At 38.5% G+C, this 16,411-nt stretch overlaps 1 protein-coding gene across 1 annotated transcript in view; it reads right to left on the minus strand.

Annotated features, from left to right (window-relative positions):
- LOC150106211 (beta-scruin-like) overlaps positions 1-16,411 on the minus strand; it is a 308,571-nt gene that overhangs the window by 14,637 nt on the left and 277,523 nt on the right. Inside the window, exon 10 of the mRNA XM_090392954.1 lies at positions 9,988-10,229. Coding sequence (XP_090249080.1) covers positions 9,988-10,229 — 242 coding nt within the window. The remainder of the gene's footprint in view (positions 1-9,987; positions 10,230-16,411) is intronic.

Below are 16,411 nucleotides of genomic sequence, written 5' to 3' on the forward strand. Positions count from 1 at the left end.
CCTTCGCAATGAGTTGCCCTGGTGTTGTACCACCTTAACCCAGTTCTGAAGATACTTTTCAGATACTTGGATAAAGGATTAAACTAAATTTATTATACTCTAACCAAGTGAAAAATAAACTTTCAACATCTTTCTCTAAATCCAGAGTAAATTATTAAAAAAAGGGTGGCACACCAATTGGCAATTCCTATATCTCCACTTGGGCCTGGCTCCCACTGAAGAGACCTCAATAAAGGTCGAAACTAGTCTCTGAAGAGACCTCAATAAAGGTCGAAACAACATCTTTCTCTAAATCCAGAGTAAATTATTAAAAAAAGGGTGGCACACCAATTGGCATTTCCTATAGGTAGAGATGACCTGCTAATGCTTCTACTTGATATCTCCACTTGGGCCTGGCTCCCACTGAAGAGACCTCAATAAAGGTCGAAACTAGTCTGGGTAGTGGCCCTTTCCTTAATGCATAACATTAGACATATCCGCAAGGAGATGTGTTTTGCATTATAGGAGATACTGAGATAGGAGTGTTGGTAGCTTGCTCCACCTTTGCAACGAGTTGCCCTGGTGTTGCACCACCTTAACCCAGTTCTGAAGATACTTTCAGGCACAAACTTTGTTTGCTCACACTTGGATAAAGGATTAAACTAAATTTATTATAAAAAAAAAAAAAATTAATTTATTAACTTATTGCTGATATTTCGCTGGTGTTATAACCAGCATCTTCAGAGCACAAAAACACAGTTTGTCACAATACGCGAGACTATAACAACATTGTGTAATCAACAGACTAGTTAAACAAAATTGTAGCAGCAACACAAAGACTAGAGTCCTGATTTTTGGCACCCTCTATCTTGAAAAAAAAAAAAAAAACTGTAGCTATCACATAAGACTAGAGTCCTAAAAAAAAAAAAAAAAAAAAAAAAAAAAAAAAAAAAAAACCTAGTTTTTTCTTAAGATGACTGTCTCCCAGATCTTAGGCAAATTAATACAGCCATATTTGTTGAGATTTGGGGTGTGATTCAGGGCTTCTGTCGCCTCTAAGAACAATCTCTCTGACTTGTAAGAGCTTCTGTGTAGTACTTTTGTGTTTTTCCAGTTGATCCTGTGTGCAGGGGTATCAAGAGCATGGTCTGCTAGGCTCGACTTGCCACAGTGATAATTCCTGACGTATCTTTTGTGTTCGCTGATGCGGATGCTCACAGTTCTTCCTGTTTGACCGTAGTAGGCTTGATTACATGAGCAGGGTACTTGGTAGACTCCTGGATGTGATAAAGGGGGAATGCTGTCCTTGGGTGAGCGGATAAGGGTTGCTAATTTGCTACATGGTCTAAATGTAGTGCGTAGTTTATGTTTATTAAGAATTCTTGAAATCTCATCGGATGTGCCTTTAATGTATGGGATGGTGAGTGTTTTGTTGTAGTTCTTTGTGGTGGATGGTGGGAGGGGTTTCTTAAGAGCGTTTAGTATTTTGTTTATCTTATGTGGATTATAGCCATTGGCCAAGAAGGTGTGGCGTAAGTGAGCCAGTTCAGCAGCAAGAGCATTGTCATTGGAACAGATTGCTCTCACTCTATGGGTTAGCGTTTTTAAAATGCCATATTGCTGAGAAGGATGATGGTGTGATTGTTTGTGTAAGTATCTCCCTGTATGTGTGGGTTTTCTAAAAACTGAAAATGATAAGGAACCATCTGGAAGACATGTGATAAGTGTATCCAGGAAGGGCAGACAGTTATTAGCTTCCAGTTCCATTGTAAAGTGGATTTTTGGATGTTGGCTATTTAAATGCACTAAGAATGTTTCCAATGTCTCTGGGCCATGTATCCAAATAGCAAGCACATCGTCAACATAGTGTAGCCAACTACGTTTGAGAGTACCCAGCCACTCTCAAACCAAAGTAGCATTCGTTGGTTTGAGAGTGGCTGTATTGATTGCTAGTTTTTCCAGGTTTTCCATGTAAAAGTTGGCTGGGGGGGGAAGGGGGGAGCCCATGGCTGTACCATCTATTTGTTTGTATATTTTCCCTTTCTATGTGAAATATCCTGCATGTATTGTGAATTTGAATAGTTCAAATATATCATGGGGGGGAAGTGTGACTTCAGTAGATTGAGGGTTTCTATTAGTGGTACATTTGTGAATAGTGAGGTGATATCAAAGCTTACTATTAAGTCTGAGCTTTTTAGGGTAAGGTGTTGTAAGATGCTTTTTAGGTGGGCTGAATTTTTGACAGAGGAGGGAGAATTGTTTGTGAGAGTGGCTCGTAGCTTCACTACATGTCTAGTCAGTTTGTATGCGGGACTATTTATGTCCACAATAGGGCATAAGGGTGTATCTTGTTTGTGAATTTTTGGTGTGCTCCATAGATCCTAGGTGTTTTAACATGGAAGGGCTTGAGTTTGTTAACTGTGTCTTGGGGCCAGGAAGTGACTTTTTTCAATAATTTTCGTGCCTTATTCTTTTGTGTGTTGGTGGGATTGCGATCTATAATTTTGTATGTTGACTGATCTTGTAACAGTGTGTGCATTTTGTTTTCATATGCTGTTGTGTTCATCACCACGGTAGCATTTCCTTTGTCTGCTTTTGTTATGATAATCTGGCTGTTGTTCTGTAGCTCTTTTATAGCAATGATTTCCTTATGTGGGATATTATTTTTGGGAGGCTTGGACTTGATTAGGATGTTGGCCACATCTAAACGTATTTGTTGGCTATTGTTGGAGGCAGGTCGTATATTCCTCATTCGATGGACGCCATTATTTTAGCTTTTGGAACTTGTTTGGGAGTCATGGCAAAATTGTGCCCTCGACTTAAAGCACTAGTGGCTTCTTTTCTTAAGGTGAGCGATGATAAATTCACGACGACGAGGTCTTGTTGTAATTGCGGTCGTTGTGTAGTGTTGCATTGTTGAAGATTTTCAAACTTATTTTGGTGCCGGTTTTTGACTCTGTTGAATTCTTTTTTAGCCGTTACGTCGGTGATGTTATCTAGGATCTCCCAAAGTTCCGTATTGAGAATATTATAAAGTGATTCACATAGTGCGTTGATGGTTGAATTTGATTTTGCTAATTCTAGACGAGTGGCATTAATCTCTTCACATAATAGCGCTACACTCGCTCATTTATAAATGCGTTGGGCTTTGGCCGAGTGGAACTTGTTTTTGATTTTAAAACAGTTCGGTATTAAATTGGTGTCTCGGCACCTCTTTAAGAAGGCTAACCTGTTCAGTTGCCGTGCCAATTTTAACTTCCACTTACCATATTGTCCTATCTTACGTACGATATCGTCTCCGTGAAGAATCCTTAAACGTGTGGACAGACTTATGCGTTCGTCGAACATGTTGTTTATTTATTTTTTTTCAAGTCCAAGCCTCCCAAAAATAATATCCCACATAAGGAAATCATTGCTATAAAAGAGCTACAGAACAACAGCCAGATTATCATAACAAAAGCAGACAAAGGAAATGCTACCGTGGTGATGGACACAACAGCATATGAAAACAAAATGCACACACTGTTACAAGATCAGTCAACATACAAAATTATAGATCGCAATCCCACCAACACTCAAAAGAATAAGGCACGAAAATTATTGAAAAAAGTCACTTCCTGGCCCAAAGGCACAGTTAACAAACTCAAGCCCTTCCATGTTAAAACACCTAGGATCTATGGAGCACAAAAAATTCACAAACAAGATACACCCTTACGCCCTATTGTGGACAGTATAAATAATCCCTAATACAAACTGGCTAGACATTTAGCGAAGCTACTAGCCACTCTCACAAACAATTCTCCCTCCTTTGTCAAAAATCCTACCCACCTAAAAAGTATTTTAGAACACCATACCTTAAAAAGCTCAGACTTAATGGTGAGCTTTGATATCACCTCACTATTCACAAATGTACCACTAAAAGAAACTCTCAATCTACTGAAGTCACACTTCCCCCCCTGATATATTTGAACTATTCAAATTCACAATACATGCAGGATATTTCACATGGAAAGGGAAAATATACAAACAAATAGATGGGACAGCCATGGGCTCCCCCCCTCCTCCCCTCTAGCCAACTTTTACATGGAACACCTGGAAACACTAGCAATCAATACAGCCACTCTCGAACCAACACTTTGGCTACGCTATGTTGACGATGTGCTTGCTATTTGGCCACATGGCCCAGAGACATTGGAAACATTCTTAGCGCATTTAAATAGCCAACATCCAAAAATCCACTTTACAATGGAACTGGACGTGATAAGTGTATCCAGGAAGGGCAGACTTAACTGTCTGCCCTTCCTGGATACACTTATCACACGTCTTCCAGATGGTTCCTTATCATTTTCAGTTTTTAGAAAACCCACACATACAGGGAGATACTTACACAAACAATCACACCATCATCCTTCTCAACAATATGGCATTTTAAAAACGCTAACCCATAGAGCGAGAGCAATCTGTTCCAATGACAATGCTCTTGCTGCTGAACTGGCTCACTTACGCCACACCTTCTTGGCCAATGGCTATAATCCACATAAGATAAACAAAATACTAAACGCTCCTAAGAAACCCCTCCCACCATCCACCACAGAGAACTACAACAAAACAGTCACCATCCCATACATTAAAGGCGCATCCGATAAGATTTCAAGAATTCTTAATAAACATAAACTACGCACTACATTCAGACCATGTAGCAAATTAGCAACCCTTATCCGCTCACCCAAGGACAGCATTCCCCCTTTATCACATCCAGGAGTCTACCAAGTACCCTGCTCATGTAATCAAGCCTACTACGGTCAAACAGGAAGAACTGTGAACATCCACATCAGCGAACACAAAAGATACATCTTGAATTATCACTATGGCAAGTCGGGCCTAGCAGACCATGCTCTCGATATCCCTGCACACAGGATCAACTGGAAAAACACAAAAGTACTACACAGAAGCTGTTACAAGTCGGAGAGATTGTTCTTAGAGGCAACAGAAGCCCTGAATCACACTCCAAATCTCAACAAATATGGCTGTATTAACTTGCCTAAGATCTGGGAGACAGTCATCTTAAGAAAAAACTAGTTTTTTTTTTTTTGAGATAGAGGACGCCAAAAATCAGGACTTTAGTCTTTGTGTTGCTGCTACGATTTTGTTTAACTAGTCCGTTGATTACACCATGTTGTTATAGTCTCACGTATTGTGACAAACTGTGTTTTTGTGCTCTGAAGATGCTGGTTATAACGCCAGCGAAATATCAGCAATAAGTTAATAAATTAATTATTTACTTAATTTCTGTGTTCTAATATATACCGTTAAAAAATAAACAACATGTTCGACGAACACGTCTGTCCACACACTGATATGCAGTTTCTACCTCTTGCATTTTCTAGATTTTACACCAGTAATTCCTTCCTTATTCTCTTAAAAATTTACTAATCATTATAACTTCAGAGTTCAACTTTGAACTCCCAGGACATTTTGTTCCTCTACATTCATTCTCTTTACTCTATCCTTTGGAAATAGCTCACCTTCTTCATGCAAGATATAATCCACAGTTTCGTGCGATATATCTACAAGGAATGCACCAGATTATAATAGTCCCATATAATATTTCATGACTAGTTTCACATCAACAATTTTCTTCTACACCAGTCTATGTTGTCAGATCTCTATCAGGTTTCTGCATATTTCCTAAAGAAAATATAATCTGCAGGTTTTCATATCCAATCTTCCTATCAGCAGCATTCTTCTAATCAAGTTTTCCTTTGTATTTCCCATAATGCAAAATACTTTCTTCTCATACATCTATACATTATGGTGAGAACTGCTATCTAGACTGGATTTTTTTACCTTTATAGAGTAGCAAAATTTGTACAAAAACCTACCACCAAGTTTCCAAAAAACAGAGTTGTAGAACTTTATCATTGCTCTATGAACTTAATGAGTGATCTGAAAAGATAATTATCATCAGACCTCCATGGAGTCTAAAGACTCGTCACAGTAGGTCCACACTCTCATGCAAAGAGATCATCAAATCCTCCCATAAATTCATTCACAGTTTCTGCACACACACCACACTTTCAGGCAATGCATTCTACTCTCCATGCAAAGAACCTGTTCACACCTTCCAGAAATAGACTTTTACCCTTGTCTACCTCTACTCTGAAAAATCTCCACATTAATCTGATAACAGGTCCTCACCAACTTATACATCTCAGACATGTACCCCTCTCCTTCTGTTAACAAGGCTCTGCAAGTTGCATTCCCTCACTCTGGCATGTCCCACATTCCATAGACCGGAAACTGGTTTTGTGAACCTTCTCTTGATGAATTAATCTCTTCTCATCTCCTTGAAAACCAGGCAACTAAATCTGTGCACAATAATCCATATGCGGCCTGTTCAACCTTATACAAGGGGGACATAATCTATTTGCTTCTGAATGTTAAGGTCCCCCCTTGTCATTACCATAATCTGTTGTAACGATCTTGCAATTATAGCAATGCATCCCCCAAACTTTAAGTCTCTTTCCACCAACACTCCCAGATCTCATCTCTTTAAAATTTCTCCATTAGTTGAATACTCTGCATCTCAGCCTTGTATACCAAATTTCAAGACCTTGCATCTTGCAACAGTGAACTGCTGATCATTACAGAGAACATCACTATTATCAGTCTAATTATGAATCCTAGTCCTTATCAATGTTGCAAGGCTACAACATCTGCTCTCTTTATAGTTCTTCTCAACTATTACATTCTCGTAGTACATAAGCAGATTTCTAAAACATGATATCCCCTTAACAAAACCCATGCTGGTCATTATAGAGAGCATCACTATTATCAGTCTAATTCTGAATCCTAGTCCTTGCCAATCTCTGTAACACTAACAATAACTACAAATACACATACTGACCTATAATTTGTAGCTACAGGGATGTTATCCTACCCCCCTTTTTCCTCCACTTTCCATTGGAACATGCCATGATGCATGTCCAAAGGTGCTGTTAATTCCCTAGAGCAGGGATTCTCAACCTATGGTATGCATACCACTGGTGGTACGTGAGCCACTGCCTTACTGGTACATCTAATATCTTGAATTAGATATAGTGGTATGCCACTGGAAAAGGTTGAGAACCTCTGCCTTAGAGCATTCTTTCCAAACATCGCTGATATATTGTCAAGTCCTACTGCATTATTAACATCAAGATTACTTAATTGTTCATATACCTCCTGGTTACTCACATTCCTCCTGCACCATGCTCTCTACACTCTGGCTTCTCATGATGTCACCTTCACGGGGATGAAATATCCTGATAAACTGCTTATTGAATACATCAATCTCCAATCTATGCCATTGTCATCAACTATCATCATCCTCCAATAGTCATTCTTTTTTCTACTTGCCATATGTTGAAATAACTCACTAGGATTTTTCTCGGCTTGATTGGCTAATTTCTGCTCTTTTTTGCTATCTTCACCAACCAAGTCATCTTCCTGGCCTGCTCCTTGTACTCTTCATGCAACCGATTATTAGCAACATTCATTTTGTGTTGCCTCCACAGTGTCTTCTTCTTTGATGGGGTGCCTCCTTCTTTCAGATTTCATGCTTAATTCCTTCATTTGTCCATTTTACTTATTTAGCCTTTTCACCTTTGGAATATATTCAGATACTGCTGCTGTTAAATAGCTCTTGATCAATGCCTAAGCAGCATCTATCTCCTTTCCACCCAACTCCTCTTGACTAGCAACAATGCAGGTGATCACTTCATGGTCACTCTTGCCAGCTAAGGGAAGATGAGATACTCCATTCACAAGCACATCCTTTGATATGATCAGATCTAGGCCTCTCAACCCTCCATTATATATTGCCTAAGATGGTTTTCTCTTAAGAACTCAGGAAATTTATTTTCCTTATTCTCTGATGTTATGTCTTCATTTTAATTAATACTGACATAATTAAAACCACCCATATTGATCACCCTTCTTTTTACTCACTAAACCAAGCTGCCTATTCCCAGTCTATAGTGACACCCAACTAAATATCTCATTCTATCAACCTCCACCTCAAATTTTACTGCTTCAATACCATTGCTACTATTTCCCCCCCCCCCTCTCTCATTTCTCAACTTCGTGTGGTCATCCCTACTATCATCAGCATCACTTTGCCTTCCTTCTTGCCCTTCCTATCCTTTTAAAAAACCTTTCTGTTTCTGTTCCTTTCAGGATATCATTCTCAGCTCTTATTCACTTATTCCAACTATTTGCAGTAGAGTAAACTCAATGCAGCAATTTTTCATCCCCCTTATTTCTGACACACTAGCATTTTAAATAAGCATAACAATTCATTTATTGGTCTATAACCAGTCCTACCCATGCTTCTACCCCCATCTGTTTTAAATAAGCATAACAATTCATTTAATGGTCTATAACCAGTTCTCCCCCGCCTCATCTGTGACTTCTCCACACATGTACTGCCTGCTCAATACCCCCCTCCCAGACTTAACTATTCCCCATGTATTATCACTGTTTCATTCCTGTGCTGACCATCCCTATACATGCATTAATTTTACTGCTTCCAGGATCTGTTCTCTTTACAGTGTCTCCCAAGCTCACTCTAGATTGCTCCAGGTTTTTCTGTTTTTTTTCTACTGCTAAAGAGCACTGTGAACCAATTCTCGATTCCCCTCATTAGTGGACAAGAACTTCCCTCCACAGTTGGATCTCTAATTACCATTATTTTGAATTTGTCACTAGTAGCTAGACCTGTGGAGAGCTAACTCAACTGTGGAAGTTATATTTTCATATAACTTCTTTCATATAGCATTTTCATAAGAAGGAAAATGGTATACTTGTTAATATAGCACTCTGAATTAGAGATAGCTCTGGCAAAGTTTTTATTGTTAGTAACAAAAGTACTTGACTAATTATCATCTTACTCCTGTAATGTTAGGTGAAATGGTCTCTCATGGCCAAGTAACTTTGCTTTGTAGAAGCCAAACTAATGCAGTGGTTAATCCTACCTACATAGGATTAACCACTGCAGTCTACTATCTGTCACTTATATATGAATTCTCTGGATTTGTATGTCTTGCAGGACTAAAAATACAATTTTCTAGGATTAAAAAAAAAAACATAAAATAAAAAACCCTCTGTATGAGACTGGCTAACTCACCTTAAAATGAACCCCTCCCTCTCCCCAATTGGTCCTTACATCTTAGATGGGATTCAAACCGAGGTCTTTCCAACCAGAGTGCATTGCCATTACTGAGTTATAGGGACTTTGACAAGAAATTATATTCTTATTTTTCATCTTTTTTATTAACTAGCCCAAAAACAAAAGTCTGCATGTGAAATATCTTCAAAACTAGGCTCTAATACAGAGAGCAGTTGACTTCATGAGGTTACCTGTGTCCATCATGCATAATACCGTGCATTGTGGTGAGTCACTACCTAAACCAATTTCACCTTTATTGAAGTCTCATCAGTGGGAGCTAGATCTAGGAGATACTAAAAGGGAACTCAGGTGGCAAGTTATGTTTTCATATATAAGTAGAAAAATGGTGTATCACTATATTATTACAATACTCTGAATTTAAGATCGTTTTTCATATGTAATTATTTGCTTCCATGCACTTAGGTAAAATAAGGATAAAAACAATAATATAATTTCTTGTCAAGTATGATTTACTTTGGTTCCTAACAGAGGTGGAATAGAAATGTTAATAATGGTTAATAATACTTATTATTAGAACATAAGTTATCTGTTACACTTGTATTCTTATTTAGTATGATGCTTTTTTATTGATAAAACATTTATTTATTAATAACAATATGGTGTCTTGACATCATGTTTAAAAAATCTCATAAAACGGTAATCAGTTTATGAAAATCCAAGTTGATTTATTTACAAAAGCTGATAATCATCAATATATTTTAATTTTTTTAAGAGTAGAAGATATATATATTTCAATGTGCATTTTTTCCTTGTCAAATATATATATGAAAAGGTATTACATTCTTTCTTGCTTCAGCCACTTTGCTGGTGCTATAACAATTTTTTAACAGAGACATAACACTGTGAGGACTATACACTTCCTTCACTCTTGGTGGTAAGACTACACAGCCCATACTGGACATGGAAACAGGAAGTTGAGCCAGGGGTTGCACATTTTTCTGATAAGGTGTTACAAGATTAGTATCAGCAGAGACATTCTCTTGTTGACTGCATATTCCTCCCATAAGATAGAGACCTTCTTCTGTATAATTATATAGAAATATTTTTTTCATTTCTACCTCATTTCATTAATGCTAACCAAACTTAAACAATATTCTAATTCAGTAAGTAATTTAATTTGAATAGTGCTTCCTAGTTACAGTAGTGGGGTGGTTGTTGAGAGACATACATTAGTGTTAATCTGCAACATAAAAAGAAATCCCACTCCTATACATTGATGCTGTATGACAGATGTCATAAGCAAGAAATACAGGAAGATAGATATACTCTCACACACACACACACACACAACTGATCATGACATTGACTTGGCTGTTCAATGAAAGGTTCGCATATATGTTGAGTAAGAGCATTCCATTACATAAGAGCAGTAGTAAAATGGAAGTATCAGACTGATTTATTCCTAGTCAGTTGGCATCTCTTCATTGGCAATGAGGATTCTGAAAAAATTACTAAGGACTTGTATACAGGATTTGATAAAATTGAGATTATTTGGATTTTAAGGAATGCTGTATTATAAAATTATTATTATTATTATTATTCAAGCCTCCATGGAGTCAAAAGACTCATCGCGGGAGGTCCTTCCTAGGAAACACAAAGTCTATCAGGAATAGTTGTGGGAGGTCCCTCTTAGGAAACACAAAGTCACTCATACCACTCCTTAAACTCATTGACCATTCTCACTCTCACCACTCTATCAGGCAATGTATTCCACGGTTCAACCACCCTCCATGCAAAGAAACCACTCCTCACCCTCTTTCTCACAGTTTCTTTCATAACTTTCAGGGATGGCCCATGTCATCACTCCTTCACTCTGTTCAACCAAGCGAAAGAACTCCCCAGTGTCAGCCCTGTAACCACCTCTCAACAGCTTAAAAGTCTCAATTATATCACCACTCCTTCTTCTATCCACTAAACTCTGCAGTCCACATTCCCTCAGCCAATCCTCATAACTCACATTGTACAGTCCTGAAACTATCTTTGTTATCTGCCTTTGTACCCTTTCCACAGTTAATTTATCCCCTTCAAATCCTGGGGACCAAATCTGTGAACAATAGTCTAAGCGTGGTCTGATCAGAGTCTTATACAACGGAATGATAACTCTTTTATCTCTGCTGGTCAGTGTCCTTCTCATTATTGCAGCAATCCTCTGTGTTACCTTCACCACCTTTGCAATATGTTCCCTAAATTTCAGGTTTCTATCAATCATCAACCCCAGATCTCTTGTCTTCCCTACTTTCTCCAGTATAGCTCCTCCAAATGTGACCAGATTACTGAAACAAAATAGTAAATGAGGGAGATACACATTAATTTTTCCAGATATTATCAGGGTTGATAAGCTCATTCATTTTAACTTATCATGTGGCAATCTGTCAAAATGCTCTTCCATTTTATTTCTTTCTTTCCATGAATCTTATTCATAAAGGCATGTACACTCACTGTATCTCCAGTACCATGGGCAGGCTAATTGAAAATCCATAACCTGTGCTCGACCAAATGCAGAACTTTTGTGGGACAATTCACCACTCTATAGACTAAATCTGAATTTCAGGTTTCATTTCTATTACCTGGTGTGACTTATCACTCTACTTATATGTGGTCTGAATTGTCCCACAAAAGTTCTACATTTTGGTCGAGCACAGGTTATGGATTTTTTATTAGTACTGGAGATACAGTGAGTGTACAAGCATTTATAAATAGGATTCATGTAAATAAATAAATAAAATGGAAGAGCATTTTGAGAGATTGCCACATGATAAATTAATATTGAAGTCACATTTGAACGAGCTTAGATATTGGAGTAGTTGGATTTGGTGATATTGAAAGTGGAGATATTCAGTTGTTTACAGAGTACATGAACTGTGAAAGGCTTATTAGGAATGGTACTGATGTGATGACTCTTCAGAAGTTTTATAATATGCTGGAAGGATGTATAAATGAATTGGGCATACTTGGAGAGATAGGCAGGACTGTACTAGAGAAAGGAAGTAAGGTAAAGGAGGATCAGAAGATAATGGAAGTCGAGATTCTGGTAAGGAGGAATATTGTAAAGATGGTAAATTTAGTCAACTCAGAAGATTGTAGCAGTTGTGAGAATATCAGAATTATGTAATGTAGGCTCTGCTGATAAACTGAGAGGACTGATACAATGTATAAATTGTTGTAAGATATTTACTGGACAGACTCTAAGGAGATGTTCCATAAAAGACATTTTTGCACAGAAACTGAGCATATGATATGAATCACATAAGAGGGGGGGGGGAGCAGTTGCACGCACTAAATGAGTGTGACTGTAGTATGCTCGACTTTGTGGTGCTAAGAGTAGACATCCTCAAACACTAGCTCAACAGTAACAAAAAAGAATGTATAAAAATTTCTAAGATCTGGTCAACCTTCCTACTTCATTGCCGATTTATGGATAAATCGGCAATGAAGCATTGGCATCATAATGATAGTCTCAGTAGACTAACCAGATACATAATATCTTCAATCCAAACCAGTCTCCTCCCCAAAATAGTTAACACCGGGACTTATTAGCATAAGACTTCCATAGATCGCATTGATCGCATTGATTGGAGTGAGGAGAGGACACACGGGAGGAAGGAATTGGATTTTATGCGGTTATTAAGGGATAACTATCTGCGACAGCATGTAATGGAAAATACTAGGGGTCAGAGAGTGCTTGACCTAGTAATTACATCTGAGGATTTGGCTGTAACAAATATGACCACATTGCCACCAATCGGTGAGAGTGATCATAGGGTCTTGACTTGGGAGGTGGCTAAAGGATTTTTCAATTAAGACAGAGTACATGTGGAATTATCGGGCTGGAAAGTATGACAAGCTTAGGAGTTTGATTGGCTCAGTGCCATGGCATATACAACTGCAAGGACTAGAAGTTGATAGTGCATGGGAGGTAGTTAAGAAGTGCTTGCATGAAGCAATGGCTGACTGCATACCTAGAGTCCGAATAATAAATCAAGTAGGGGTTAAATGGATGAATAACACCATTAAGCTTGAGCTGCAAAAAAAGAAACAACTATGGAGGGAATTTAAGGAGAAAGGTGACCGGCATTCACATGAACGGTATAAAGCGCAGGCCAGAAGGGTGACGAGTGTGGTAAGAAAAGCAAAAAAGGATTACGAAAGAACATTGGCCATTCAGGCTAAAGAAAATCCTAAACAGTTTTTTAGATATGTAGCAAGTAAAAGGAAAAATGTACATGGCAGAATGATTTTAAAGAATGCCGATGGTAGGGAGGTAACTGAATCAGTTGAGATAGCTGAGTTACTGAGTGAGCACTTTGCAAGAATATATCATCCAGGTGGTGACATTGCAGAAACGAATAAACCAGTAGATTATACGGGAATTGTGGTGAATGAAGTGAAGGTGAGAAGTCTATTGCATAACCTCAATGTCAATACATCTGTGGGATTGAATGGTATACCAGCTCGTGTAGTACGAGAAGCAGCTAAAGAATTGTCAGTACCCTTGACCATTTTGTTTAATTTGAGTCTCGGGTCTGGGTTAGTCCCGAGCGGGTGGAAGGAGGGGAATATAGTTCCACTGCATAAAGGTGGTTCCAAGACTGCTGTTGTAAATTACCGACCGATTAGCATATCAGGAATCATTGTCAAGGTCTTAGAGAAATTAGTCAAGAAAAGAATACAGGATTGGATAGATGAAAATGGGATATTGTATGGGGGACAACATGGTTCTGTGAAGGGTAGATCATGCCTCAGTAACTTGCTCACGTTTTATAACACAGTGACGGCTGAACTGGATAGGGGTAATGGGTTTACAGTGATACTACTGGACCTTGCCAAGGCCTTTGACAGGATACCACATGGAACCCTAATCAGTAAACTGGAGCAGATGGGGATAGATATAGGGTTGGTAAGATGGATAGGAGGGTGGTTGAAGGAGAGATACCAGAGAGTGGTTTATTCAGGAGTGGAGTCAAAAAGACATCTTGTGACTAGTGGAGTGCCGCAGGGCTCTGTTCTCGGACCACTGCTTTTCAATTTGTTCATCAATGATATTGGAAAGGATTTGAGAGGAAGTGTTCACTTGTTTGCTGATGACACAAAGTTGGGTAGAGCAATTGTGAGTGCACAGGATGTCAAAATTTTACAGGATGATTTGGATAGTTTGGAGAACTGGGCTAGGAAAAATGGATGTCAGTTTAGTGTGGCAAAGTGTAAGGTTATGCACTTTGGGGTGAAAAGAATAGCAGCAGTATATTGCATTGGTGGAACCGTACTCCAGGAGATTGATGAGGCCAGGGATTTGGGAGTGATGGTGGATAGGGAGTTGAAGTTTAGGGGCACATTACAAAAGTGACTAAAACAGCTCACCAAATCATTTGGCTTATGAAAAATACTTTAACATGCAGAGACAAACAAGTTGTTGTTCCTCTGTATCGAGCCTTGATAAGACCCCATCTGGACTTCTGTGCCCAGTTATGGGCACCAGGGTTTCTTCGTGATGGGGAGGAAGTGGAGAGGGTCCAGAGACCAGTGACCAAGATGATAGCAGGTCTGTGGAATGAACCTTATGAGAATAGGTTGAAGATTTGTGGGTTGCAGAAATTGGACGATAGGCGAAGGAGGGGTGATATGATTGAGACATTCAAATTACTCAAGGGTTTTTATAAGATTGATCCAGAAGATATTTTTGAAAATATGACTGGTGGTGGGAGGACTAGGGGCCATGCATGGAAGCTGGGCAAGAGCATGGTTGACAAGGGTGTTAGAGCTAGGTTCTTTACTTGGAGAGTGGTGAATGAGTGGAATAAGCTTCCAGAGTCTGTTGTGGGTGCTACGACCGTGAATGAGTTCAAGGCAAGATATGATAGATACTGTGTGAATGTTGAATAGTTGTTCCAGACATGATGTTAGGGCCTCCCTCGATGAGTCTGTCGACTCCTTGGAGTTTCCCGGAACAACAATAATAATAATAATAATAATAATACCTTGCACTCATTTACTGATTCCAAACTCTCAGGCAATGCATTCTACTCAGTCACTCTCCATGCAAAAAAACTCATGCTTGCACCCTCCTTATACATCTTCTAGTGATGGTTCTCTTCTATCCATGTTTACCCATACTCCTTGAAAATTTTCTTACACATTAATCTGATAACTGTTCACTCACTGATGTCTCAATCATATTACCTTTCCTCTTGCTCACTAAGCTTTACAAATGGCTTTCATTCAACCTGTTCTCATACTCAACATTACATTAGTTACCACTTTCTGGACCTATTACAAAATATCTTTATCTTGTTAAAAACCAGATAACATCATCATAGCATTAAATATGGACACAGATCTGTTCTGGTCTAATTTTTAATCTAATAGCCTGTTTTGAGTTCTACTCAGCCTTCTCTTCCCAATTGGTTTATATTTGATTAATTATTTAGTATATTGGGTTTTGCCCATTCAGTTTACGTATTCTATCCAATTCTGTATATATTTGTGTAGTTTTTCTTCTATTGATTTTATTTTTAGTTCTTTTAAAATACCTTCATTTCTTTTTTTTTTATTATCTAATAATGTGTAATTTACAGTTCTCCTCATTAATCTCATTTCATTCGTTTTTATTCTTTATCATGTTTATTTATTGCCCAAATTTTGCTGCTATATATTATTATTATTACCACCACAAGACCTCATGGCGTAAAAGACTCATCTGGGAGGTCCTTTTATCACACACACAGCTCATCATACCGTGTTTTAAACACATTCAAATTCTTTGCAGCCACTACTACATTCTCAGGCAAAGCATTCCAATCATTCACAACTCTGAACGAAAAAAACCTGATTCTCAATCCCCTACTCACACCCTCTTTATACAGTTTCCAGGGATGACTCTGGTTCTCCCCGATCTCCCACTATTCTCTGTAAAACTTTTCCAACATTGATCCTATAACAACCCCTTACCAACTTGTAGGTCTCTATCATATCTCCCCTCTTCCTCCTGTCCACCAGACTCTGCAAATTACATCTTCTCAATCTTTCCTCATACTCGACATTCCAGAGGTCAGAAACTACCTTAGTCAGTCTCCTTTGGACCCTTTCCAACATCTCTTCATCCTTCTGAAAACCAGGTGACCAAATCTGGGCACAATAGTCCATGTGTGGCCTAATCAAAGCCTTATACAACGGAACAAAAATCTCCCTACTTCTACATGTCAGTGT

Source organism: Typopeltis vanoorti, chromosome 5 (assembly GCF_054136105.1).
Source record: "Typopeltis vanoorti isolate ZY-2024b chromosome 5, IOZ_Tvanoo_1.0, whole genome shotgun sequence".
Lineage (NCBI taxonomy): Eukaryota > Metazoa > Arthropoda > Arachnida > Uropygi > Thelyphonidae > Typopeltis > Typopeltis vanoorti.